General features: G+C 51.2%; 1 protein-coding gene across 1 annotated transcript in view; it reads right to left on the bottom strand.

Moving 5' to 3' along the window:
* RANBP3 (RAN binding protein 3) overlaps positions 1-27,495 on the bottom strand; it is a 67,087-nt gene that overhangs the window by 23,393 nt on the left and 16,199 nt on the right. The window contains exons 2-6 of the mRNA XM_023733090.1: positions 22,628-22,683; positions 15,771-15,974; positions 8,546-8,582; positions 8,378-8,464; positions 5,848-6,011 (exon numbers count right to left, since the gene is read on the bottom strand). Of these exons, the coding sequence (XP_023588858.1) occupies positions 5,848-6,011; positions 8,378-8,464; positions 8,546-8,582; positions 15,771-15,974; positions 22,628-22,683 (548 nt within the window). The remainder of the gene's footprint in view (positions 1-5,847; positions 6,012-8,377; positions 8,465-8,545; positions 8,583-15,770; positions 15,975-22,627; positions 22,684-27,495) is intronic.

The following is a 27,495-nucleotide window of genomic DNA, read 5'->3' as shown; positions in this document are numbered from 1 at the left end:
GCCACTTGTGAAACATCCAGAACAGGCAAGTCCGCAGAGACAGGAAGGAGGTGAGTGGTTGCCAGGGGCTGGGAAGAGGGGAGTGGAGAGTGCCTGCTAAAGGACACCAGGTTCTTTTGGAGCGACGAAAGTGTTCTAAAATTGAATGTGATGGCTGCACAACGCTGTGGTTCTACCAAAAACCAGTGAATTGTATACTAAAAACCAAACCAAACCCCCCAAAGCCACCTTGTCAGACCAAGCTTTCAGGTATGAACCAAAATCATATCAGAGTTCGGAATGAAACAAGAAGGTGCTCTTCCTGTTGTCCACGTGTTGGCGAGCCAAACTGCTCTCCTTGAGCAAAACTGGGATTACAGAAACTCTCATTACTAGTTAGTCTGAGGAGTGAAACCTGACGGGCTTCTGACAGCCGCACTGTGGAGATGGTGGCCCTCCCAGCACAGAGCGGTCACAGCCACCAAGCTCAGGAGGATCTGATACCACAGGTGGGAGGGAGGAAATGCTGCTATACGCAGACCTATTACAAATTTGAGGTACGAATGGTTCGTAGTAACAAACGGGCACCACTTTAGGACGAGCATCAAAACATTATTATTACTACTGCATTATTATGTTGAAGATGTTCTCTTGTACATGGAAGTGTTTCTTTAATATTGTTTATGCACAGAAAGGTAGACTACATACTAAGACAAACATCTGACTGGCGTTAGATATGAACCATACCTAACTGTTCTGACTTACGTACAAATCTGACTTAAAGACAGACTTGGGAACAGAACTCGTTTGTAATCTGGGGACTGCCTGTAATGAACTGCCATTTCCAAAGCACGAGGAGCCCCAGAGGCACAATGGTTAGCTGCTTGGCTACTAACCAAAAGATCGAGGTTTGAACCCACCTAGCGGCTCCACGGGAGACCTGGCAATCTGCTTCCGTGAAGATTACAGTCAAGAAAACCCTACGAGGCAGTTCTACTCTGTAACACATGAGGTCATCAGGAGTCAGAACCAACTGGACTGCTTCTAACAACATTTCCAAAGCACAGGATTATTCAGAAGATAACTGGCAATTTAGATAGTTATTTTTAATTGTGGTGAAATTTACAATTTAGCTAATTTTTAAAAAGCCCTTAGAGCCGGCTTCGAAGTGCTTACACCTTGGCTATAGATGTACCTCCACCACTCTGTGCAGCCAATGCTAACACCAACGTGATCCCTGGGGTATGGCCCAGGCTGACCAGAGGGGGCGGCAGGCTGGAAAAACGCTAGCACTGATCACCCACCAGCACTGGACCTGGTGCCTGGCCCACTCAGCAGACAGAGAAAATCTAAGTGGAATGCTGAAATGAAAGGAGAAACACGGCATCCCACGCTGTAACAGAAACCTGGGACAGGTGGAGCCCAGGGCAGCAGGGTGGTGTGCGTGTGCGCTTGGGAACTTGGGAGACCCTTTCCCAGGATGAAGTGGCCTGTCTCTTCTCACTGCTTCCAGAAACTCGCTATTCCTGAAACACAGCCAGAGCGCAAGGAAGAGTTGCTGCCTTGTGGCCAGACCCCGACCGCGCACACCAGGGTCAGGTGGAAGCCCTGGCTGCTGCGTGAGGTCTTGAGGGCACACCCCCTGAACCCAACCTCCCTGGAGGGAAAAGCTACTCCGTCTCTCTGGCAGCCTCTGTACTCCTGGGAATCAAGTGGGAAGCAAGCAGGCTTCTCCTAAAGATGTATCAGAATTGAAACTGGCTTGTTCCAGATACTGAAAAGGGTTCAGAAGGCGGCCTGGTGGTGGCTGGGGCCCAAGCAAAGATGGTGTTAATGGAAGCGGTAAGGGAGCTCAGTGGGCTGGGAGCTAGGCCACGTGCAGGGGGAGGGAGTAGTAGCAGATACACAGAGGATAAAGGGAGCCTGGTTCTTCCTGTCAGGAAAGAGAGAAGCGTACAGGTGGGAAGGCTAATCGGAACCCTGGTGGTGCTGGATTGGAAGTATCCATGTGAACCTATACTTGTGTATACATAGACAGATAGATAGGTAGATGTAGATACAGAAATACATGGAGACATCGTGTGTGTGTAGGTCTGGATACGTTGCTGGTGGTGTGCGTATGTATGTGTATGCTCTAAGCTCTGTCCGCTGAGAGGGCCTGGGAGTAGCAATACCTAGTAGCAGCAAGTACATCCAGCATCCAGATCTTGTTTCTAAATACCACTTACCACTAAAAAGGACCAGGGATCCTTTAGAAAATGGTTGATTGCAGGCTAGGGCAGGGGAAGAACATGATGTGCCTGGAACATCTTGTGAGGACAGCAGGTAAAGAAGAGCTCAAAAGAATGACGGGCACATGCCTAAGGACACAGGAACCTGCTTGATGGGGCTCCCGTGGGCCAGATCTGGGGCAATCTGACCGTTCAAAGAAATACTAATAACAACAGATCCTAACCCACTGACTAAACTGTTGCTGTCGTCGAGCTGATTCTGACTAATGGCGACCCCGTGTGTGACACAGTAGAAATGCCCCATAGGGTTTCCTAGGCTGTAATCTTTACAGCCCCACACGTCTGTCAGTTTGTCGTACTGTGGTGGTCTGCATGTTGCTGTGATGATGGAAGCTATGCCACCAGTATTTCAAATACCAGCAGGGTCACCCATGGTGGACAGGTTTCAGCTGAGCTTCCAGACGAAAACAGACTAGGAAGAAGAGCCTGGCAGTCTACTTCTGAAAAAATTAGCCTGTGAATATCTTATGAATAGCAGCACAACACTGATATAGAGCTGACAGATGAGCCCTCAGGTTGGAAAGTACTCAAAATACGACTGGGGAAGAGCCGCCCCCTCAAAGTACAGTCGACCTTAATGATGTGGACGGAGTCGAGCTTTCGGAATGGAACCTTCATCTGCTGATGTGGCACGACTCAATATGAGAAGAAATAGCTGCAAACATCCATTAATAATCGGAACGTGGTATGCACGAAATATGAATCTAGGAAAATTGGAAGTTGTCAAAAACGAAATGGAATGCATGAACATCGATATCCTAGACATTAGAGCTGAAATGGACTGGTACCGGCCATTCTGAATCAGACAATAATCGTATGGTCTACTCTGCCAGGAATGATAAATTGAAGAGGAATGCTGTTGCGTTCATCGTCAAAAAGAAAGAACATTTCAAGATCTACCCTGAAGTACAATGCTGTCAATGACAGGATAACAGCCATATGCCTACAAGGAAAACCAGTTAATATGATTATTCAAATTTAGGCACCAACCACTAATACCAAAGATGAAGAAATTGAAGATTTTTACCAACTTCTGCAGTCTGAAATTGATCAAACATGCAATCAGGATGCATAGATAATTACTGGTGATTGGAATGTGAAAGTTGGAAACAAAGAAAAAGGATCAGTAGTTAGAAAATATGGCCTTGGTGATAGAAACGATGTTGGAGATGACATTATAGAATTTTTCAAGACCAACAACTTCTTCATTGCAAATACCTTTTTCCACCAACAGAAATGGTGACTATATACGTGGATCTCACCAGATGGAATACAAAGGAATCAAAGTGACTACATCTGTGGAAACAGATGATGGAAAAGCTCAATATCATCAGTCAGAACAAGGCCAGGGGCTGACTGTTGAACAGACCATCAACTGCTCATACGCAAGTTCAAGCTGAAACTGAAGACAATTAGAACTTGTCCACGAGAACCAAAGTAAGACCTTGAATTTAGGGACCATCTCAAGAATAGATCTGACTCATTAAACACTAATGACCAAAGACCAGACGAGTTGTGGAATGACATTAAGGACAATATACATGAAGAAAGCAAGGTCATTAAAAAGACAGGAAAGAAAGGAAGAAATGATGAAGCAAAAAAACTGAAGAGAAGATTTCAAAGGGCAGCTCAAGAAGACAAAGTAAAGTGTTATAATGAAATGTGCAAACACCTAGAGTTAGAAAACCAGAAAGGAAGAACACGTGCAGCATTTCTCAAGCTGAAAGAAACGAAAAGAAAATTCAAGCCTCGAGTTGCAATACTGAACGATTCCCGAGGGAAAATATTAAACGATGCAGGAAGCATCAAAGAAGGTGGAAGGAATACAGAGAGTCACTGTACCAAATAGAACGGGTCAACACTTAACCATTTCAGGAGGTAGTGTATGATCAAGAACTGACGGAAGAGGTCCAAACTGCACTGAAGCCACCAAGGCTCCAGGAACTGACAGAATACCAATTAGCAGACTGACGTCCCTGTCTCATAGACCCCACTCCTATCACAATCTGAGACTTCAAACAATGCCGTGTCGGGCCCTGACACAGGTCTGAGCCGCCCCCTCTCCTCAGTACCCTCCTGTTCTATGCTGGAGGATAGAGGTTCAAGGGTGGTGTGAGGGGCAGGAGGCTTACTCACAGACCTCAGGGGTGACCACGACATGTGTAATAGAGCTCAACGGTGCAAAGGGATGAAGACACTTGGCTTCAGTGGTTGACAGTCTGGACCAGACCCAGAGTGATAAAGCTCACCTCGCCGCAGGCTGCACTGGGGTGGAGGAGGGGATGGCAACCACTGCCCTCCCCATCCTACGCTGTGCGCAGAGCACTACTTCCAGGCGAGCACCCTGGGTACAACCAACATACTGACTCCCAAGGATCTTTAAAAACCAAGCTCCTCTTCAGGACAGGCGGGGAGGGCGGCTGAAAACAGTTGGCTTTTCGAGCCAAGCGGGATTACGCTGTTGGAGACGGTGCCACCGGATCAGTCCTCAAAGCCAGAAAGGCTGGCCTCGTCCCGACACTGCCGCCCTGCCAGAGGATGGCTTCTCTCGCCACGCGTGTGAAGTCGACAACGAATTTATATAAGGCGGGATGGGTTACAGAACGCGGGCTGTTAAACGCCTCATTAAAACTTTCATGAGGACTTTCAGCCACATGGGAGACTTTCAGGAAATCTTAGGAGTTGTTCTCCAGTGAAAAGATCAAAAAAGGCGGGCTCCATATTCTTCAGAAGGGACCAAGCTGTTTTCCTTACAGTTTTAAAGCTGCGATCAGATGTATTTCTCCGAACAGATCTCCAAACCCACTGCTGGGGAGTCTACTCCGACTCATAGTGACCCTATAAGACAGCACAGAACTGCACCATAGGGTTTTCAAGGCTGTGATCTTATGGAAGCATACTGCCACATCTTTCTCCTACACAGTGGCTGGTGGGTTCGAACCAATGACCCTTCAGTTAGCAGCTGAATGCTTTAACCACTACGTCACTAGGGCTCCTTCAAACAGATCTGAGTGACTTTAATTAATGTGAGAATTTAATACACAGAAAAGGGGTCTGGGAAATAACACGAACTTAGTGGTAGTCACTTTTGGGCTTTAAGTGCTTGACTAACCAGTTGACAGGTCGATGGTTGGAGCCCACCCAGAGGTGCCTCGGAAGTCAGGCCTGGCGACCTGCTTCCGAAAAGTCGTAGCCTTGAAAACCCTATGGAGCAGTTCTACTGTGCACATGTGGGGGCGCCATGAGTTGGAATCGACTCTATGGCAACTAACAACCACCACCACCTTTAGGGTAGCAGAATGAGTGAAAAGCGGTAGGGAGTTCTTTTTACTCTATGCATTTCTGATTTCAATAATATGAAGGTATTTACTTATGTAAAATTTTGAGAAAACATGTAATACACCTCTTTACAGTTTTTGCTTTTTAAATGAACTTAAAACTCTTTATAACCAGGCACTACTTACAGAAATAGAAACTGAAGGGCTTTTTAAAGCCTTGTCCCCCAGTGGGTCCCAAACCTCCAGGCTGAAGAAAGTTTGGAAGCACTAAGGAAGTGAAAGAAAGACTCCCAATTTCACGTGTGCATTCCTGGTGAGGATCCTATTTTACAGGACGCCTGCCTTTCATCGCGGCCAATACTCCCAATGACAGGCTGTGAAGGGGGCTCACCTGGCTCCGAGTCAGAATTGCCTGCAGATGATTCACAGAAGGTTGATGGCATGAAGACATTGTTTTTTGATACTGTTGGCAAGGTGGTGCGGGCAGGGGAGGGAAAAAAGAGCATGAGTAAGAGGGCAGACACACACCAGGCCACCGTCCCCACCACAGGGTTCACGGCCAGCCCACCCCGGGAGGGGGCAGCCTGTGGACAAGGCAGTTAGACTCTCCTGCTAGAGGCACAAAGGTGGGGACTCCAGCAGCACAGCCTTTCCCTGTCTAGCAGTCAACTCCTGTCTGCTGGTGGCTGCCTATCTGTCCCTATGCCCCTGGCTTCTCTTTAACCCCTGGGCCTCTGCAGGGGCAGAGGAGAGGGAAGGGATCCACTGGGTGTTCCAAGTCTCACTTGAGTCACAGTGCCTCAGTTCTGCTCCCCTCGCCAGCCCGGTGTTGCTGGGGAGTGCGGCCCCCTCACCGGTTTAAGACGGAATGGTGCTGTCCCCTCACCTGTTTAAGACTGGGTAGGGGCAGCCCCCTCACCTGTTTAAGACCACGTGCGGGCAGCCCCCTCACCTGTTCAAGACCAGGTGGGGTAGACCCCTCACCTGTTTAAGACGGGTGGGGTGGGGGGCAGCCCCCTCACCTGTTTAAGAGCCCCTGCCGCCTTACAATATCAACTCCTCCCCAGATGCAGGCCCGCCAACAGGCTCCCCACAAATGAAGTGGAACTCGGAGCTAGAAAACCCATTCTGAGAGCAGTGAGCACAGGAGGCAGCTGCGTGGTGTCAGTGCAGGGCGAGATCAGTCCATCAGATTTGCGGAACCACTTCCCTCCTGTCCCTCGACTGTTTCCCAAGTACCAAAGGACTGCAGGGGAGGCGGGTTTCCGGTGGGCCCAGAAAGAAAACTGCTTGGTGGTCCTTTGCTCCTCTAGCCTAGGGCCATGGCACGAAGTTTTCTCTATAACTCCCCACCCCTTTTTCTGCTGTACCTTAGAGAGCCAGCAGGAAGGAGTAAGATCAATAACCAGGGAGTGAAAGCTCCCTCCTTCCACAGGAACATCTGTCCAAACACACAGGGGTCCCTTAAAAAAGCCTGTCAGTTGCAGCCTGGGCTTCAAACTGTCGGGAGGGTTCCTCATCCCTGGTCAGTGAACTAGTGTATCCACTTACAGGTACCTTAGGGAGCAGTGCTCTCTCCCCGGGGCTTGCTTCTCTCCACACCAGCTACCAACACCCAGGCTGGCTGCTGTCCCCTGGGCATGTGCTTGGACCATGCCTCATGTCCAGGGCCTCTAAGCCCTCCAGGTCCACCCACCTCCAGAGTCCTAGCCTGGCCCACTCTTCAAGGACCCACTAAGCCTACTCTGGGAACTCCACTGGGCTATTTACTGTGAGTGTGTGTGTCTATCGGTGTGAGTCTGTGTGGGTGTCTATCAGTGTTGTGTGTCAACGAGTGTGAATCAGTGTGTCTGAGTGTGAGTCTGTATCACTGAGTCTATGAGCGTGAGTGTGTACGTGTGTCTGAGTGTGTGTCTATGAGTAAGTCTGTGTGTTGATGAGTGTGAATCTGTGAGTGTAAGTCTGAGTGTGAGTCTGTGTGTGTCTGAGTCTGAGTGTGAGTCTGTGTGTGTGTCTGAGTGTAAGTCTGTGTGCCTATGAGTGTGAGCTTGTGTGTCTGAGTCTGTGTCTGAGTGTGAGCCTGTGTGTGTGCCTATGAGTGTGAGGCTGTGTGTGTGAGTCTGTGCGAGCATCTGGGCTTCTCAACTAGACTGCTCCATTCTGGCATGCAGCTGACTGAGAAGGAGCACACGGAAGACGGAAGCCCCTCCACTCCAGTCTACGAAGACAGGCTGCCAGGGGCAAGAGGAGGTGTAGTTAATGGTGTATCAGAGTCACAACAGGGCTCTGCACGGTCCAGCCTCCCCTCCATTCAAAACCAAAAAAACCAAACCCGCTGCCGTTGAGTCGATTCCGACTCATAGTGGTCCTACAGGACAGGACAGGACAGGACAGAACAGGACAGAACAGGACAGAACAGAACAGAACAGAACAGAACAGAACAGAACAGAACAGAACAGAACAGAACTGCCCCATAGGGTTTCCAAGAAGCAGCTGGTGGATTTGAACTGCTGATCTTTTTGTTAGCACCCAAACACTTAACCACTGTGCCACCAGTATCCCTTCCCCTCCATTACTGAGGGACAATTTGGACTCGTCTTCTGTAGTCCACTAGGCCACACCACTCTGTGTCACTGGTTCCAGGTGGGGGTGCGAGTGCTGCGTTTTGGGCATGCTCTGACCTCATTCCTGATGGACAGCGAGTGTCAGACTGATTCTCAGTGGTGGTACTGGCTTGGGTGAGAGACAGAGGGCAGACTGGAGACGCTGAAGGGAATGGTAAGCTCATACGCACAAACGCATTTACCACCCAATAAGTCTGCGACTTACCTGACTGTGAAGGTGGGAACTGGGTTAAAGATGATGTTCTTTCTCGCTTGACAGGAGGGCAATAATTTCCATCTTCTCGGTCGGAATCTATAGAAAACGATGAGGGAAGAGTCAGGTGGCTCCCATTTTTATACCCAAGATGGTCAAACGCTTGTGGGATGCCCTTACCTTCTCCCCCTTCTGGGCTGGAGCCTCCAGCTGACCTCTGAAACAAGAGCAGAGTCAGGGTGGTGAGAGCAGGCAGGCTGACAAGAGGCGAACAACCGTGAGTCCCAGAATGAATGAATTCTGAAATAGGACGCTGAGGCCTACCTCCTTGAGCCCAGTCATCTGTACTACAGGCTGATTTCACCCTACAGCTCAAAAATTACCTCTGACGAACCTTCTGCATCTGGCCTACGAAACCACATGTGAAGAATTTCTGGCCAGGGCTGAGAAAGCCTTTACTACAAACAGTAGGATCAGTTTCTTTGTATCTCCACAGGTTATGACTTATTGGCATGCTACCCCTAAGTCTAAACACCGTGAAATTTTATTGGGCCCTAATTCTGTTTGCCAAGAGCTGGAAGGCAGTCTGCTCCACTTTGAAGGGCAGAGGGCTTGTTTAAAACGGTCACACAACACTGGATCATGGCAGCTTCCTTCCTTGCCCTGGCACGTTCTACCCTGCTGACCTCTGTTTCGAGGGGGGCTGGCTATTCTTTCCAGAGCGAGGGAGAACTTGGATGCTCTGGACCAAAGGCCACTGTAAACAAAGCTTTCAGAAGAGAAATAAGACAACAATACGACAGACCAAAGAGCCAACCAAACAACCACAGCTCAGAGAAGGTGGCTGGAGAATTTCCTTGTTAACAACCTTGATTCTAGACTGTGAACAGCTAACAATCAAGGGGACTTAGGCGAGCACCCCCTCCCTAAAGACAATCAGTCTCTCATGAGGGACCTGTTATTCTTCAGAACTAAGTGGGCAAAAGCAGATTCTGAGGAGTAACTTGGAGCAAGCAGAAGAGCCAATTTTCTGATTTTCCATGAAGTACCCTGGGGGTCGATCAATTTAGCCAAACGAGGACCACCTGCCTCGTGGAGCTGGCAAGATTATAAAATGAGATGATGTGTGTGCAACTGCTTTGTGAACTGTAGCCTGGCGACTAAAGCACTAACTGCTATAAATAACAAAACCACGGTTTCTGGCAGCCAGAACCTCCTGAAGCAGAGGGTGGCACCCACTTTTGGGAAAGGGCCAAGAGAGTCAGTCAATCATTCTGCCTTTGTGGGCCAAATTAGGTTTCTGTCCAATATTCTCCTTTGCTTTCATTCTTTACAACCCTTTAAAAATGTAAACAGCATTCTTAGATTGCAGTATAAAAACAGGCCGTGCAAAAACAAAGCTGGCTGACTCCTGTCTTGAAGGTGAGAGCCCAGGTAGGAGGGTCAGAGCAGCATGTATCCTGGGTCCAGCTGGGGGGGTGGGGTGGGGGCAGAAGACGTGTTCTTGTGGTGCTTTGATTCTAGAGGCCAGAGCCACGTCTGGGAATACAGAGCTGTCACCAGCTCATCACTAGAGCCAACACCCCTGTCCCTCACTGGATCACCCCTTTCCTGGGGGACAGTAGGGAGTACCCTCTCCAGGGGCTATGCACCTTCATACTTGGCACAGGTGAGAGCCCCAGGCCCGCCTGGCTGCTGCAGGGGCTGGTCCAAAGAGGCTGGCTCTGGCCACTTTGGAAGCCCAGTCGCCCCGACCCCATCAGCAACTTCAAGAAATGCCACATTCTCCTCGCCCCTCTTGCCCACGCACGCCCACCCTCCACTATCGTAGGGACTCCCAGTTCTGTGCCTGATGGACCAACATATCCCAAGTGCTCTATATCCTCTGGGGGAGTTGGGGAGAGACTGAGAACCCCGCTGTGGTTCACGGCCCGCTTTCTTATCTCGGGCCCCGACATGACATCTGATCACCCAGCACTCCTGAGCAACATCGCTCACATGTCACCTGTCACCTGGTGTCTTCTCCCAAGCCACCTCAGCCCCATGACCTAGGAACCTGTGGGCCTAGACGAGCTGCTGTGACAGGTGGGCTGGCTCTGCAGACACTGGTCTGGAGGCCCTGCAGTGGTTCCCTGTGGCATCAGCCTTCAGACCCTGCTCACTGTTACCCCAGGTGCCCTCCGTGACCCCACCTCTAAAGAGACAGTCACTTGCTAGCCCATCACCCCTGAAAGCAGCACCCCCTCAGCCCCTCTTGGGCCCCTTCCCCAGCTCTGTTCTCTTGACCATGGTCGGATTTGTCTGTTCACTGTCTGCACACCCCCTACCCCCCCCAGCCCCCACACTGCAGTGAGAGCCCTGCCTTGTCTGTCCGCAGCTCACACACACAATGCCCAGAGCGGGTCTGCACGCAGGTGTCCCTCAGTATGTGTTTACTGCAGAGTAGAGTCAGTGTCCTCGTTACACTCCCTTTGGGGACCATGAGAAGAAGAGGGGTGCTTGGCCAGACAAGATTCAGCTACTCCTCGACCTCCTGACCTCAGAAGACCCTCAAATCTGTACCCCAAATCTCTTCTAAGAACCACTCCACAGAAACATGGCGGGCCTCCTGGTCCTAGGAACGCTGGGGCAGCCAGGACACCCCAAGAAAAATCGAGCAGTGGGTGCCTTTAGGTGCTGCTGAAACCTCAGTGGGTTCTGAAACGGCCAGCTGGAAAGCGGTGAGAAACTGTCGCCAGCCCCTCTCCATGACAGGAACAGGTGGAAGGAGGCAGACGGCAAGGCAAAGTCACTCCTGCTGGGCTAGGCTGGCTCTTCCAGAAGTCCTCAACCACCTCCCACGTGGGAGCAGCCTGGCCCTTCTGGCACTGCCCACCCCTCCCTCCCCTCCACACCCACTGGGGACAGAGCCTCTCCTCTCCAAAGGTCTGGGCTTGCACCATCTTCCCCCAGAGCGGGAAAATGTTTGGGGTGCAGAACTCCCCTTCAAGCTACTGCTGGCCCTACATGTGACACACACCAGCTCGACAGACACAGCAGCCTGGTGGTCAGCGCCTTTTCCATGGCAGGGCCATCTGGGGGCTGCCCCCAGCCCCAACCAAGGGAGCGGGTCTAGGACAACGCCTGGGACACATGCGGAGTCGGCCCCGCAGTTCAGAGCTCAGGAGCACTGCTACGGGGAATGGTGGGAGAGGGTCTGTGAGCGTACTTCTCTGAAAGGCTGAGGAAAGAAGCAGAGTCTGGAAGCCCCAATTCCTTCTCCACATCTCCCAAACTAGAATCCATGACCACAAGGATCATGACACCTGGGAACACACCATGTCTGGCGCCACTCAGAACACCATGGTGAGAACATTCCACGTTACACTTACGTAAGGTGGCAGAAGAACACGAGAAAGACCAAAAGAAAACAGTGTGAACACACAAAGCAGCCCATGAAAGATGGCTTGGCTATCAGCTGGGGAGTGAGCGAGCCCATGTGAGAAATCCAGGGTGCGCTCACCACGTACCGCCGGTGGCACCGTCGGCCCTGCCAGCTAGATGGAGGCAGGCAGTGGTGATGGGTCTTCCCCCAGGAGCCACCGGAACCTTGGGTGAAGCGGCTCCATTGTGTGAGGAGTGTGAGCCCCTGTGGCCAAGTACAAAATCAGGGGTCACATCTAACCGGGATGGGACTGTGGACACAGGAAGCTTCTGTTCTTTGTATAAAGATGGAATGATGAAAATAATGAGTTACCTCTATTAGGAATCTCTGTCCCACCCCTCAGACCCCCCCAAAAAACCATGGCTCTTGTGAGGCTGCCTGGCACAGCCTCGAGGACAGAGGTGCCAAGCTGGGAGAGGGCCCACGGCGACCATAGACACCCATGCTCCACCCGATCCAGGTGGAGGGGTGGAGCTGGAGGCTGCGTTCCTAGCAAAATACACAGACAGACATAGACAGTCAGTAGTGAGCAGGAAAGAATGCTGCTGCCTTCCTGACACCCCAGGGAAAGACCAGAAAGCAAGCTGGTGTCAGATAAGTTCCTTCCAGAAAACGCTGGATACTAGTTGGCCTGACTGAGCCTCGGCAGTGGATGTTTGGAACAGACCAGTGGGAGTTGGGCCGAGGGTTACTGTGGGAAAATGGGGGCTGGGACTCAAAACAAGTGAGGAGCAGGAACCTGTTCACTTATCCTTGTCACCTAATGGTGACCAAGGCCACCAGTTTAGAAATTCTTACCAAAAAGGCAGACACTGAAAGAGAGAGGGAGAGGCAGCCTCGAACGATCTGCCAGCTGAGGGCAGCAAGGGCAGATCCTGCACAGGGGTCAGAAGATGGGGGAGTGGGGTTTGTCCAGCCAGAGGGGCCCATTCTGGAACCTTCCTAAGTTACCTGGAGGGTCTAATAAGCCTATCTTAGGCTCCAGGCCAGGCCAGCCCCCCTGGCTCGGAAGAAGCACCAAGAGCTGCCTGCTTTCTCAGCTCAGGCTGAGAACTTAATCTGGATGTGGTTTGGTCTTCTTCAAGCTGTCTTCCAAGAGCCAGCAAGTCTGATGTATAGAGACTTTTTCCTGGTACTGAGCCTTCCATGGCCAGACTTCTGATGAGACCGAAAGACGATAAGGCCTTTTATAAGCAACAATGCAGCAAGCTGCTATTTATTATAAAGACCTCTCAGCTTTACATTCCCGCTGGGACCAGAGGATGAAGAGCAGGCGAGACGTGATGGATGAGACCTGCTGGGTAACATGCAGGCAGCTTCCTGAACTCCACTGCAGTACAGAGCAGACTCCAAAGTTCTGATGCAAAAGATACCAGTCAGAGGGAACCAAATAGACACCCCAGCCCGATAGGCAGCTGGGATCGGGTTCCATCGATTTGATTTATGGCCTAATTGACCTAAAAAAAAGTTTACTTTGCCTTCACCAGGCCCAAGCAGTAGAGAAAGCCAATTAGTGAGACTCCTTGGTAACCCACCAGGCTTTTCTCTGCTCAGGGCCCAGTGGAGCCAGCCTTGGGCAGCTCAGGGCTGTCACCAAGTGGTGTCATGATGGAACTACCTGACTTCAGGAGAGACTGGGCATTACCTGTAGCTACAGATGTTAAAACTAAAGATTGTATGAATGTTATGTTACACCTCAGAAAACAAAGCCAAACCAAACCAAACATGGGCTTCAGCACCACAATGGTGCGTGCCCAATGCTGCTCTCCCCCACAGTGACTTACCAACCCATCTCGAGGTTCCCTATAACAATTCTTAGGAGCCCTTGTGGTGCCATGGCTAAGCGCTCAGTTGCTAACCAAAAGGTCAGCGTTTCAAACTCACCCAGCAGCTCCAAGGGAGAAAGACCTGGCAATCTGCTCCCGTAAAGATGACAGCCTAGGAAACCCTATGGGGCAGTTCTACCCTGTCACGTGGGGTCACGATGAGTCAGAATCGACTCCACGGCACCTGACGACAATTCTTGATCTTTCGTGTGCTGTTTGTGGCCTGCTTGGATTTCCTGGGCTTAGAGGCTCTGCCCAAAGTCCATGAGGATCGAGAAGCCGAGTTCCACAGACACGGGCAACCACTCAGGCTGAGTGGGCCGCAGTGAGCACAGGCTGCCCACAGCTGTCAGCCAGGCTTCCGGGACACTTCCTGTACAGGCCTCTTAGTGCGGCAGGCAGCCAGTCTAACCCAGCGGGACCTGAAATGCCCCGTGCGCCTCTGGAAGAGGAGCTGTCACTGCCGACTCTGTGCCCGTGTGTCTGCTGCTCTTGTAAAACCCTCGACCTCTGCAGTCGGGGTGCCTACGTGAGCTGCTCTTTTTCAAACTAGGCCACAAACAGAGCACCCCAAGAGCCTAGCCTCTAGGAGGGATCCAGAAGAAGATCCTGTGTTCTTAGAGGGGTGGGGACAGAGAACTGAGATCATGATTTCCTGTCCTTGCACCCAACTCGGGAGACACTTCCAGGTGCTGCTCTGCCCCCACAAAAGTGACCACATCTTAGCTCCTGCTCTGCCGGTGCTCGTGTGCTCTCCTGGTAAGGCTGTGCTCCCAGTAACAATCTGGCATGAGTACCTCCTGGCTGGGATCGTTACTGGGTTGAGTATCTTTAACTGCACCAAACCCAATTCTGAGCCTTAAAGGACTTGAGACTTGTTTTTCTTTTTCTATAGACTCTGACACGTGGTAAAGATGGCTTCTTCTTTTTCCATCACACACCGATTCCTCCAAAACGTTAAAATACGACTTCAGGAGAATCCTGGCTGCACGTCCCCTCTTCCTGAGTATCCCTAGGGTTTGGCGGCTTTGGCTGAACTTTAAAGACTTCCTTAAAAAACGCAAGGAAGAGCTAAAGGTCTGGGGAAGGGTTCATGACTGTGATACCCTGGAAAGCTGCCTGATGTTCAGTATCCCAAAATCGGTTGCTGCTGAGTCAACTCCGACTCATGGCGACCCCACGTGCATAAGAGAAGAACAGTGCTCCACAGGGTTTTCAATGGCTGTGATTTTTCGGAAGTAGACTGCCAGGCCTTTCTTCCGAGGTGCCTCTGGGTGAACTCAAACCACCAACCTTGCTGTTAGTAGCTGACTGCTTAACCATCTGCACCACCCAGGGGCCTTCTAATATCCCATGGCAGGGTCCTGTGTTTCCTTGCTTAGAGTCACCTTCCCCTGTCATGCCAGTTAGGGGTGTCTGTCATTAGAGACCCAGAGGATGGAGTTTGCAATCCTGAATGTAGGATGATGTTTACCTTTCCCAATTTATCAAACTTCAAAAACCCCAAGACATTTCTTGTTCTCCAGAGTCCACAATCTTCTCCACCTATAATCTTCAAAAGCCTTCTTAATACAAAGATAAAGGGCTCAAGGGCCTCCCTCTGGATTCAAAGGAAGAGTCTTTTCTTCTTCCTGCTTTGATTGAAGACAAGCAGTTCACTGCCTAACCACAGTCCAAACACAATCAGTCTTGCAAAGCAATCTGTGCTAGACAGTGCCTCTTCTTCTATATATCAAAGGGAGCCTTAGCTTCTTGGGTTTCTAAGACACTGAACTCGGATGTCCAAGTTCACAGAAAGGACAAAGAAAAATGGAAGGGGAGAAGGGGCTGGATTTGATCTGGGAGGTTCTACCCAATGACCCGATTCCACTTTTGGCCCCTTGAGTCTCCTGCAGGAACCAGGATTGGTGTCTTGCTTTGGGGAAGATGGTCCCCAGTTAGAAAAGTCTGAATATAAATGGGGATGGAGTCTTGCCTGACTTTTCAGCAACATGAATTAAAGGAGCCAGAGGGAGCCCTATCAGAGTCTTCCCGAGTTATCATCTGCTGCACACCGTCTAGAGCATGGAGCTGGGGGACCCAAGGGAAAGGGGAAGGGGCCGTTCTGGCCTGGGACCCCCTGGGCAGTAGGAGTGCCGGGTAGGTGCGGACTTACCCCTGCCAGTTCTCGTGGAAAAGGAAGAAGCTGGGCTTCAGGAGCGGGACGCGGAGGAGCGCTGGCTGGAGCACTAGCGGGGGCGGGAGGTTCTAGGGCATGCTCACCCGCTGACTCGGGGTGACCCATGCCATGGTGAGGGGCCTCAGCCTCCCCCCGAGGCTCCTCTCCCGAATCCGACAAATCTTTTTGCTCTGCAGAGGACTGGGAGCAAAAAAGACAATTTTCCTTCAATGTAAAGGCTGCGACATGGGGTGGGGGAGGGCAGGGACAGGGGTCACGAGGCTGGAGGTGCCTGCCCAGGAATGACGGCAGGAGCTGCCTGGGAGGATGAGCCCCAAGATGGGCAAGCGCCACCGTGTTCCGGTCAACCCAACCGGCCTTCTGGATTGACAGAAGGGAAAATGAACGTGGACTTGGGGCTGTTTGACTTTGCAAGCACTGCAGTATGCAGGAAGTCCAGCCCCTTGTTTTTAAAACTGCAAGACGGCCCTGCATGGAGTTAACCGTGCTCATGGGCCGCGAGGGAGGAAAAACCACGCTGGTGACTGAAATGGTGGCGGTGCCTTTACCAGAGAGTGCGCGGATGGAGCTGCTGCCTCAACAGGGGCGAGGACACCGCAGCTTTAAACCCCTCAAAAATGCTGGAAAGGGGAGCTGGCCCTCAGCACCGTTTCTGCCCACTAGGGAAGGTGGGGAGGCAGGCCGGGAAGATGAACTCACTAGAGTTCATCCAGCACCTTTACCTTTGACCTGCTTAAACCTGAGAAGCAGCAGCACTTCCTTGCCTCACTGAGTGCAGGTGTGTGGGGCCGCTGACGAGGGCAGGGAGGGGTGGGTTTGTGTCAGAGGGCAGGTGGGTGGGTGGGAGCTGGGTGGCAGGAGGGAACCCAGCTAGGAGTCTAGGATTCTCCCAGTCTCACCCTGGATACCTAGGGCAAGGGCTTATTTGGAACACAGCCAGGAGTAGAGGAAGCTGGTTCTGGAAGTCTTCATCCCCAAGAGCACAATATCCCTGCCATTCTTCTCGGTGGTTCTTTGGATTCCGGAGGGGCTTCTTTGGCCTGAGAGCTCTGTGGCAAGAACTCCAAGAATCTTTTCTTGAGAAATGGGCTCTAAACTTGGTGTCCTCCAGTTCCCAAACCTACCGCTTGGCATTTTCCAATGAAATGGAGCTGTTTCGTTTTTACTTTGTGACCTAAATGACTATGGGGTGCCTGCTACCATCTCCCCTCAAAAGTGGCTGCGCTTCTTCAGAGTGTGAAATGACTGACCTGTCAGACAGGGGGCCAGTGTTACTTTGTAACATGTGACCCTGTGGGATGAAAGGAACTAAGCAAACTACGCAAAGGTTTAACAGAACTTTCAAAAATTCTCAGGAGAGCAAAAAGCAACCCAATGTTAGCTCATCCGTACACATAAAGAGTTACCATCGACTCTCTATTTGGGGAGATCTGTGGGCACAAAGGCCTTCCTTTGCAGGCCACTCCCCAGTCCGGCACAGGGCAGTGCTGCCAGCTCCCCCCAATGCCTGCTGATCCCTTGTGGCAGAGATTTAACACCTCTCGAGAGAAAATTAAACCCAGAGCTCGGTGCGCAACTGCCTATCTCTAATTAGAACCACGTGAACTTTTTTTCTCCCTGAACATGAATGTTCAAATGCTCTCGTGACAAACCAGAAACACAAGCCTGAATCAGAGGACCAAAAATAAATTTATAAAGATGGAAAATCCAAGGACCAAAGCAAAACTGAGTTCTTCATCTTAAGTTAAAAAGTCATCGTCGACTCTTGCCAGTGGCTGGGAAATGCCGCATCACCACTTTCCTTTGGAAAATCAACAAATGCTGTTCTAGCATTTTCTAGTTGGGTCCTAGTGTTTCTCCTGGGTGAGAAAAGTATGCTCTAAAGAACCAACATGAAGCCTGTAGCTTTTCAGCGTGTTTGTTAAAATCAGACATCAAGAATTCGTCAGCCTTTGAATTCACCCTAAAATATGTACACACGATAAGCCTGTTATCCCAAAAGCAAAGCTTGAAATGAGATATAAACACATTGATGACAGTTTTCATTGACACAGTACATTCTGCTAAATGGCATTTCCGCAACTACCTTCTGTCTTTTTTCCAAATGGGCATTGTTCTGCCGGTGCAAATCTCAAAATCTTCTGCCTTCACTTAAAAAACGCTCAAAAATTAAAGTAACTGAAGGAAATACTTAGTCATGATACACGACGAAACAACTAACATGAGAATATTTAAATTCTCTTCACATTCAAAAAAAAAAAAAAAGGAGAACCGTCTGTCTTCATTCAAGGCAGTTAAGGAAAAAAAAGGTTTATTTTTGCTGCTAAACCCCAGACGCATATGAACACGGCAACTGATGAAGAGTGGACCCAGGAAGCAATGGGAACAAGGACAAGACAATAAAATCCCCCAGGCTGTCGATCGGGCCCTGGATTCACTTCAGGCGCTTGGGTTGGAGTTAAGATTGTTGTTGTTAGGTGCCATCAAGTTGATTCCGACTCATCGCGACCCCATGTAACAGAACAGAACAGCCCCATAGAGTTTCCTAGGCTGTAAACTTTATGGGAGCAGATCGCCAGGTCTTTCTCCTGCAGAGCCACTGGGTGGGTTTGAACTTCCAACCTTTCTGTCAGCAGCTGAGTGCTTAACCGCTGCACCACCAGGCTGCCACCTGGTTCTTCTAACATGGAACAGGGACTTGGCAGGCTTCTATGAAGCTCAGAGATGCCCCAGCCCTCCAGAGGCAGGCCGCCCCCAATCTGTGCTTTGCTGGAAATGCAATTGCAGCCTGTCACCAGGACCTGGAAAATGCCGTGTGGTTTCGCTGTTGAACAAAACCTAAGAGCTCCTGGGCGGTCAGCTTCGTTTTTAATCTTCCATTTCCAATCCTGTGTCTCTTGATCATGACTCAGTAATGAAAGGCTCGCAGCTGTATGGGATTTGCTGTCAGTCCCATAAAACACCCGGGATGTAGGGCTCTCACCTTTGGAAGGGGGAGATGGGCTCTTTGAAGTGCGTGTGGGGTGGTTTGACATCATTTCCTGAAAGGTAACTTAACTGGCCCCACAGCTGACAACCACTCTTTGTGGGCCAAAAAGCTGCTACAAAAACTGCTCCAAAGGGCATTTTGGGGACAATCAGGAAAACTCAGATATGGACTATAAATTGGATGACATCACTGAACTCAGGATCACGACAGTGGTATTGGGGCCGTGGAGAAGAAGCCCCCTATCCCTAGGAGACGCCTGCGGAATACTTAGGGGTGAAATGTCAGGTGGCTGCAACTTACAGTCGAAGGCTTCAGCATTTATGACAAAACGTGAACAATCAGTGAAGCTAGGTGCAAGTGACACACAGGACCGTTCTTTTAAACGTTCTACGATTTGAAAATTTTCAAGATAAAAAGCTGAAAAAGAAAGGGGGGAGTTTGCTCAGAAAACACAACCCAGCCAGAACAGCCCTTTCCCGATTGGCTTCTGCAGCGTGAGAGGGAGATGGGCCGAAATCTCGGTGGGAGACAAGAAACCGAGAAGGGTCTCCAAGTCTTCTTTTTGACAGAGATATTGTGGCTGCTCCTTGCAGACCTGCCTTCATGTCTCCCTTGGAGAAACAAAACTAGATGTCTGACCTACTATGGTGACTTACCACCTTACTTCTGGAAGGGTCAGCAGCAGTAGAGAAAGATACTGCATCAGCTGCAACGCTCCCTGAAACTTTAGCTCCTAAGTGGCTCCAGCTCCATGAGAGAAAGACCTCGCAATCTGCTCCGTAAAGATGAAAACCAAACTCGTTGCCATCACATCGATTCTGACTCATAGCAGCCCTACGGGACAGAGTAGAACTGCCCCACAGGGCTTCCAAGGCTGTAAACCTTTACAAAAGCAGACTGCCACATCTTCCTCCTGAGGTGTAGCTAGTGGGTTCGAACTGCGAACCTTTCGATTAGCAGCGAGTACTTAACCATTGTGCCACCAGGGCTCCCTGTAAAGACTGTTGTTGTCAGGTGCTGTTGAGTCAGTTCCGACTCACAGCGGCCCTATGTACAACAAAACAAAACACTGCCCGGTCCTGCACCGTTCTCGTGATCGTTGTTATGCTTGAGCCCACAGTTGTAAAGAGTACAGCCTAGAGAATCCTGTGGGGCAGTTCTGCTCTAACACACGGGGTCGGCGTGAATTGAAAACTGACTCGACAGCAGCTAACAACAGCCTACCTGCAAGCAAAGGAGCCCTAAAGCCTCACTCAAGAGTCACACAAGCTCCTCCTGCTTCTCCACCCGACGTTTTCCTGCACGCCCTTCTGGTGATCTTGTGACACAGCGTGAGAGACGCCGAGAGCCAAACTCTGAAGGGCTCCAGCCCAGTTATTTTTAGAATTTCATTTATAATTGGCTCTGAGTCAATATTTTGATAAGAGTGACACTTGTGCATTTTCTAAATGATGGTAAAAGCCTTCCTAGCTGGTCTTCCTGTTCAGTTTCACTCCAGCTTAAGTGATCTGCATAGGCCTTTTGAAGGGATACATGTAAATGGGCCTCCCATTACAAAGCAACAGAACCACCTCAGCTGGGAAAACAGTACCACGATAGGAGTCAGTGGCTTTAAAAGCATTTTAAATCATCTGAACAAATCTTACATTCCAGTGTTTCGTCCCACCGGTTTTCCTGAAGTCTTCCAATTTTACAGGATTATTAATTCCTATTATTCGCATCAAACTGGGGACGGGCAAACTTTTCCTGTAAAGAGCCAGACACTAAAGACGTATTTTCGACTTTGCGGGTCATGTGGTCTCTGCTGAAATAACTGAACTCTGCTGCTGTAGTGTGAAAGCGGCCACAGCTGATAACATGACAAACGGCCGTGGCCGTATGCCAATAAAACTTTACAAAACTAGGTGGTGGCAGCAGGCCTCAGCTTGCTGACCCATATTTGAACCTGAAACTGGCCCAAAAGATGATTATCATAAAATGCAAAATTCTAGAAAATTCAGATTTTACTGAAAATCTGAGTAAAACCTTAACATCTAAAATAGAATCTAAAATCTCTGATGCCTAATACTTAAATATTCTGCTTCTAAAATCTAGAGGAAACACATCAGTCCCTTTAGACTTGAACCTCCAAATGACACATTGTAAAAACACATGTAAGAAAGCTGTACGGGTCAGGGCCCAAGGGAAAGGGACAGCAGTGGTCCATGTATCCCTCTTCGCTCTGGAAGCAAGGTGGATCTTGAAAATATCACCTGGATGACCAAAGCCAAACCGGAAGAAAGCCTGCACAGGTTTAGTGACCCTTTCTTCAGCAAAAGAACTGACAGTGGGAATGTAACTAAAGAGTTAAAGTTGTAAGCCTAGTGGATAAGGCTGGGCCAACACAGTAGGTACCCGGGTAGGGTGGGGATTTAGGGCAGCCACTTTCCACTCACAGCAGAACCCCTCCATGCCCCCACACTCTCTCCCTGGCAGAACACGTGAACGCTGTCCAGGAACACTGGGCCACAGGAGCTCTGGCCTCTCTTCTTAGACCAAGAGATGGGATCTGGCAGACCTGCAGTTCCCAACCTTGGGGCCGGCAGCCCCGCCAGAGGCCTGGGATCCGCTGTTGAGCCCTAGCACTGGGCTGATGAAGTTTTCAAATGCTGTTATTATTAACGAGATACAAACGCATTTAAGAGCGTACAGAATTCAGCACAGCCTTTTTGTCAGAATGAGATCTTGCAACGGGTATTAAATGACAACCAATGCCACAAGGTTTCTAAATAAATCAAGGAAGTCCTCGTGTGAGAGTAGGGGTAACTGCCACAACCAGAGGCATAGTGAGGGGTGCAGGCTAGAGGGGGGCACTTGCCCCCAGGCGCAAGTCCAAGGGGGTGCCAGACCAGCTGCAGAATGTAATTTCAAGGCGCCACAAACATGAAAAGCGCCTGATTGAGGCAGCTGGACAAGACGGGGGGAGACATTTCGGCTGACACCTCGCAGCTATCAACGTTTATTCATCTTAAATGGGGGAGGGTGCAACTTAAGAGATTGCCCCTGGGCACTCGAATTGGGGGCAGGAGGCAGCAACCTAGAGGTTGCCCCTGGGTGCTCGTTATTCTTACTATTCCCCTGGCCAGTGTCAGCTCCTTTCTGACATGACTCTGAGGGCCACACTGTGACTCTTCAGGGACGGGTGTGAAACCAGTGACTCCCAGGTAAATAACACCATCTGCTATCATCATCGTCGCCATCGTCCTCCTATCACAGGACCCTCCTGCCACTCCCATCAAGCCTGTCACACGCCGCGGGCTCATCAGTAGGAATCGGACAACACACTTCCAACAGCCATGCAACCTGCACACACTTCCTGTCCCAGTGGTGTATGCAACCCAGCAGAGACGGTGGGACAGACAGATGATGCAAGTGAACGCATCATTATTTTACCATGAGTTTGTGCCAAGTGGGTCTGGGCAGAAAACCCCCTGTAATCTTTCAAGGCCCTTTGCCCACCTCCCTTTACGGCCACGGCTCTCTTGCCTGCCTGCCTGTTTCCCTCCGTCCCTCCCGCCCACCTTCCTCCCTACTCTCTCTCTCTTCCTCTGCTGTTGGTTTCCCTAATGCACAGTGGCACTTCTGAGATGAACCACTGGAACCTGACGGAAGTTTCTGACACTGTTTTAAAGCAGTGCTCTCCCAGCCCTGTCCCCACCTGACCAATCTGAACCTCTCTGTGGTAACCCAAGGCCATGGGACCTTTGAAGCCTGAAAGGGCAGGCTCAGAGGCCCTGCTCAGTCTCCCCTCTGCCAGAGAGCAGATCGGAGGAAGGATGTGAGAGAGAATGGACTGACCCCTTACCTTGTGTCCTTTATCCTTCTGAAACACAAAGACAGGCGGAGCAATGGCAGGCTTTTCTGCAAAAAGAAAAATGGTTTTTTTTTCCCCCCAACACTGTAGTCATACACTAAACAAAGCTACTTTTAAAATAAGCTTAACAAAAAACACATTAACTCCAAATCACGCAGAAGAGTGTCTTGACCTGGGTGTTAGATGTAAGGGTTGGCCAGCTTGTGACAATTCCACGCTTAACGAGATGCGCTCTTTTCTGTATGTACATTATGTCAATAACAAGTTTTTAAAACCCAGGGGGAACAGGGGATGTGGATGAGTGTGGGAGCGCAGCGGAGGGGTGTCAGGCTGGAGAGCACTGGGGCAGCCACCACTCAGCGCCCTCATCTGTGGCCTGGTAGGAACACAGCTCAGAGGCACCCGATCTTCCTGGGGCATCTCCCAATTTTTAAATGTTGGAGACTAAATTAGTTGTTTTTTTCCTTCATTTGCAGGCCAGATGAGGCCTGAGGGCAGCCAGTCTGCAACCCCAGAGCACGCCGCTCATGCTCTCTGGAGAGCTAACCAACATTTGATGCGTCTGAGTGTAACCATGAGAACCCATCCTGCACAGCTGCTGCTGAAGGAAGGAGACACTTTGGGATGCTCAGTCACGTGACAGGACAAGGGCGGTGTCTGCGGTTCCCAAGCACTGCCCTGGGTCTCCTGTCCAGGGGCAGCCAGACCCACAGCCCTCTGCCCTGGCCCCAGGGTGGGCGCCGCTCGGGAAGCTCCGCAGGCCACCTTTGGAGTGGCTCGAACCCACAGGGAGGCCCGGATTCCGCCTGCCTTACTGCCTCGGCCGGAATGTGGTGGGTTTTGGGTGTGCTTTGATGAACCTGTGGGTGTTCCAGGCCTCCTTCAGCAGGAAGGCACGGGGGACGGGATGTGGATGTGGACCCAGAGGGATTATGAGGTGGGTGAGCATCTGTCCAGGAGCCCCCGCTCTAGTGGGGAGCCAGGAGCTGTGCACTGCCACAGCATCATCACCCTGAGACAAATGCCATGTGGGAGGGAACAAGTATGCAAGGACACACTGTGTGAGGGACTGGTTTGATCTATCTGGTGTCGGGGAAGGGTCCCCGAGAAGAGGAACTGTGCTAGGTCTCCAGGCGAAGGCCCCAGCAAAGGGTGCGGCAGGTGCAGAGGCACCACAGTCTGGGGGGACTGGAGAAGTGAGGGTGACAGAGTAACTGGACCGGGGTGGGGGGGGCACCAGGGAGCGGGTTTCTGGTAAAGATTTCGGGAAGTGCTGTCACAGGAGCGGGGGTTTTAGATTTAAGCAGGAAAGAGACTGGGGGAGGGGGCATGAGGGGGGGTGTGGGGAGGCCAGTTAGGAGGCGACATCCATCACCCATGACAGAGAAGATGGGGCTGGGAGGAGGTGTGAGGAGAGAAAGGGCCAGAACCAAGATAATCAAATGGACACCATGCCCACTCCTGGAGAAACAGGACGGAACTGGTCTCGATCCCGGGGTAAGGCCGCCCACTGTGGTGGGGACCACTTCCTCTGCCAGACTCCCTGGAGCCTCACCATGCTCCAGTCTGAGCCACCGCGACAGCCCTCGCAGAGCGGCCCGTGGGGACTATCGGAGGGGTAAGAGAGAAAAGACCTAACAGCTCCAAGAGAGGAAGGGAGGTCATCCTCCATCTCTATGAGGACTCTCCAGCCCCGGCAGTCACCTCCCGGGCACAGGGCACAGCAGTTGCTTAAAAAGAGCCAAATGACCGAATAAATGAATGAATATGGCAGACAACAGATGATGTCAAAGAAAGGCTGGGGGGGCTGGGGCAGAGCAGCAGCTTACTCAGGCAACGTCCACTCAGGGAATCCTCAGGCCTTCTGGCGCTACTCTTGGCGCCAAAGACCAGCCCCAGCTCCCCAGCCAGCTGCAAGGCACCGACATAGCTGGTAAGGATCCAGAGTTTGGGTCAACCTAGCAGCCACCAACCCCCTATTTTCTTCAGGGCACCACCCCTCCCCTGCCCCATGAGGTCCAGATGGAGCCAAGCTCAGTCCCGGTCCCTGGGGTGGCATAGGATGCGGGTCTGGCAATGACGGGACTGAGATTCGGGTCCAGGACTTTGTTGAAGCTCTCGGGAAAAGGCTGCTGGGCTGGTGGCACATACTCCTGGTACTACCAGCCTGTTACCACAGGGGCCTGAGACAAAGGAAAGCACTGAATCCTGGTGACACGGCTTGAGGGCCTGAATCCACCCAAATCTAACCCTGCTCTAGGCTTTTCGGTTTACCAGTAAATGTCGGTTTTTGCTTAAGCCAGTTTGGGTTAGATTTCTCCCAGCTGTCACTAACACACAGCCCAGGAGAGGTGGGCCTGGCCAGGGCAGACTTGATGAAACACGCTCTCCTCAGGCCCTCTGAGCAGCAGAGGCCAGCCTCATAGTGAGGCTAAAGGGCTGCTTCTCCACCCTGGCTGCCTTACGTAGCTCTGTTTATGGTCTGCCTCCCTTCACTAGGAAGCCTGTGAGATCAGAGACTCTGCCCTGTGCCCCTCTGTATCCCGTGTGTTGGTTTCCGTGTGGGCGTCCCACGAGCCAAGACCAGGACCTGGCACGTGCAGGGGTGCAGCAATCATCTGATGAAGGAAGAAATGAGCGGGGGCATCAGAGAAAATGAACGCATGGCAAAGACACACAGTGCCAGGCGACTGAGGAACGAAGAGAGTAGGGAGAGAACTTGGCCGTGGAGGGGGAGCTTCCTGGGGATGAGAGCTGTGCCAGCAGACCTGCATGCAGAGGGTGGACAGCAGTGCTTCGGCAACCACAGGAGGCCTGGCTGCCCCCGCGACAGGAAAGGAATGGAGTTAGTTCCAGCCGCAGGCCAAGGATGGGGAGGGGTGCGGGAGATGGCTCGTCCGATGGGAGGGGTAACTCTTCAGGGTACGAAGCTCTGAAAGCAGCCACCAAAGAACACGACCACCAGGGTGAGACCCAATCAGATTCTCCCTAAATAACTGCGTCCCCTTGTCCTGGTACCCAGCTCTGCCACCACTGCCACAGTCAGACCTTCTTTCCCTGCTGCGGCTCTCACCCCTTAAGTCTGGCCTCATGTAGCAGCCAGATGATCATGCTCAGAACTCTGCAGTGTCTCCCCTCGACCTGGGCTCCAAGCTCCTGCAGAGGCCTCCCTGTCACCACCGTCCCCCACCACACACCCTACTACAGTGACACTGAGGAGTCTGCAGTCCCCTACACACCCGGTGCTCACGTTCCCCTCCTGGACGCCTGCTTGTATCAATCAGCCTAGAACACTTTTCCACCTGCTTTCACTTAAAAAAACAAAACAAATCCATTGCCCTCGAATAACTGCTTTCACGTAAAAAACCAAACCAAACCAAAATAAACCCACTGCCTCCAAGTCATTCCGACTCATTGGTGACCCCGTGTGTTACACAGTAGAACTGCAATAGAGGATTTCTTGACTGTAATCTTTACAGAAAGGAACCCTGGTGGCGCAAACCCACCAATAGCTCCACCGGAGAAAAGAGTTGGCGATCTGCTCCTGTAAAGATTACAGACTAGGGGGACCCTATGGAGAAGTTCTACTCTGTCATATAAGGTCGCTGTGAGTCAGAATAGACTAGAGGGCACACAACTACAAAGGCAGATCGTCAGGCCTTTCTTCCTCAGTGCTACTGGGTGGGTTCAAACTGCCAACCTTAAGGTTCACAGTCGAGTGCAAACCATTTGCACCACCAGAGCTGACTTTCCTGTAGCCTTTCTTGTACCTGTTGCCATCAAGTCAATTCTGACTCACAGCGACCCTGCAGGACGGAGCAGAACTGCCCCACAGGGTTTCCTAGGTTGTAATCTTTACGGAGGCAGACTGCCACATCTTTCTCCCACAGAGCTGCTGGTGGGTTCAAACCACTGACCTTTCCATTAGCAGCAAAGCGCTTAACCACTGTGCCAGCAGCACCAAGGCTCCTTGTCTTTCCTGTAGCCAACATGTATTTTTGTGCAGACATCGTCTCCTTCTGAAAGCTCCCAGTTTGGATTCCCAGACTGATCCCCTGTTCTCCCTAAGCCTGCCTCCAGCTTACATCTTTACCATCCATCAGTCACACCAAGGCTGCCTGTTTGGGAGTCGGAGAGACCACCAACACAGCATCTGCCCCCCAGCACACGCTACGGTACGCACCATGTAAAAATCAGTCCACGGACGTCTGAACTAACACCACCTCGCTCCTGTCCTGCTCCACGTATGAACATCAGCTGCTGCATAATCACATCAATATTTATTTAGCCCTTGTTCTGTGCAAGGCACCATGGGAAAAATGCAACAGAAAGCCGAGGGAGAGGGGTGTGTGAGCTGGTGTCTGGTGGCCTGGGGACACAGAGCCCCGCAGCACACGGGAGGGCTTATTTCATCTGCTCGTTGACAGCATCTACAGCTAGAATGTAAGCTCCACAGAGCAGGGACCTGGTCTCTTTACTCGCCTCTCTAGCCTCGGTGCCAAACAGAGCCTCACACGTAACAGGCGCTCAATGAGCAGCTGCAGAATCAACGCAGTGTCACACCCCACAAAGACTAGGAACACCCGGCGAGGCCCTGCCCTGGTTGCCCACCTCAGGTCCCACAGGACCCTGCTGATGGCCGGCTTGGCATTCATGTGAAACCTGACCACTGCACTAACCAAAATGCAGAACTCGAACTTCACTCACATCCACCAAAAACACAGTGCATCCCGGTCACACACACTTCACTTCCGCTCAGCTCCAGTAGGGCTGGGACTGACATTACAAACCGATGGCACACACAAACCTCATTCCAAGTAGGACTGCCTCATGCTTACCACGGCAGCCACGGACTGTTT

This window comes from Trichechus manatus, unplaced genomic scaffold (assembly GCF_000243295.1).
Source record: "Trichechus manatus latirostris isolate Lorelei unplaced genomic scaffold, TriManLat1.0 scaffold00057, whole genome shotgun sequence".
NCBI classification, from domain to species: domain Eukaryota; kingdom Metazoa; phylum Chordata; class Mammalia; order Sirenia; family Trichechidae; genus Trichechus; species Trichechus manatus.
Note: the sequence above shows the minus strand (reverse complement) of the source record. Positions and strands in the feature narration are given on the sequence as shown.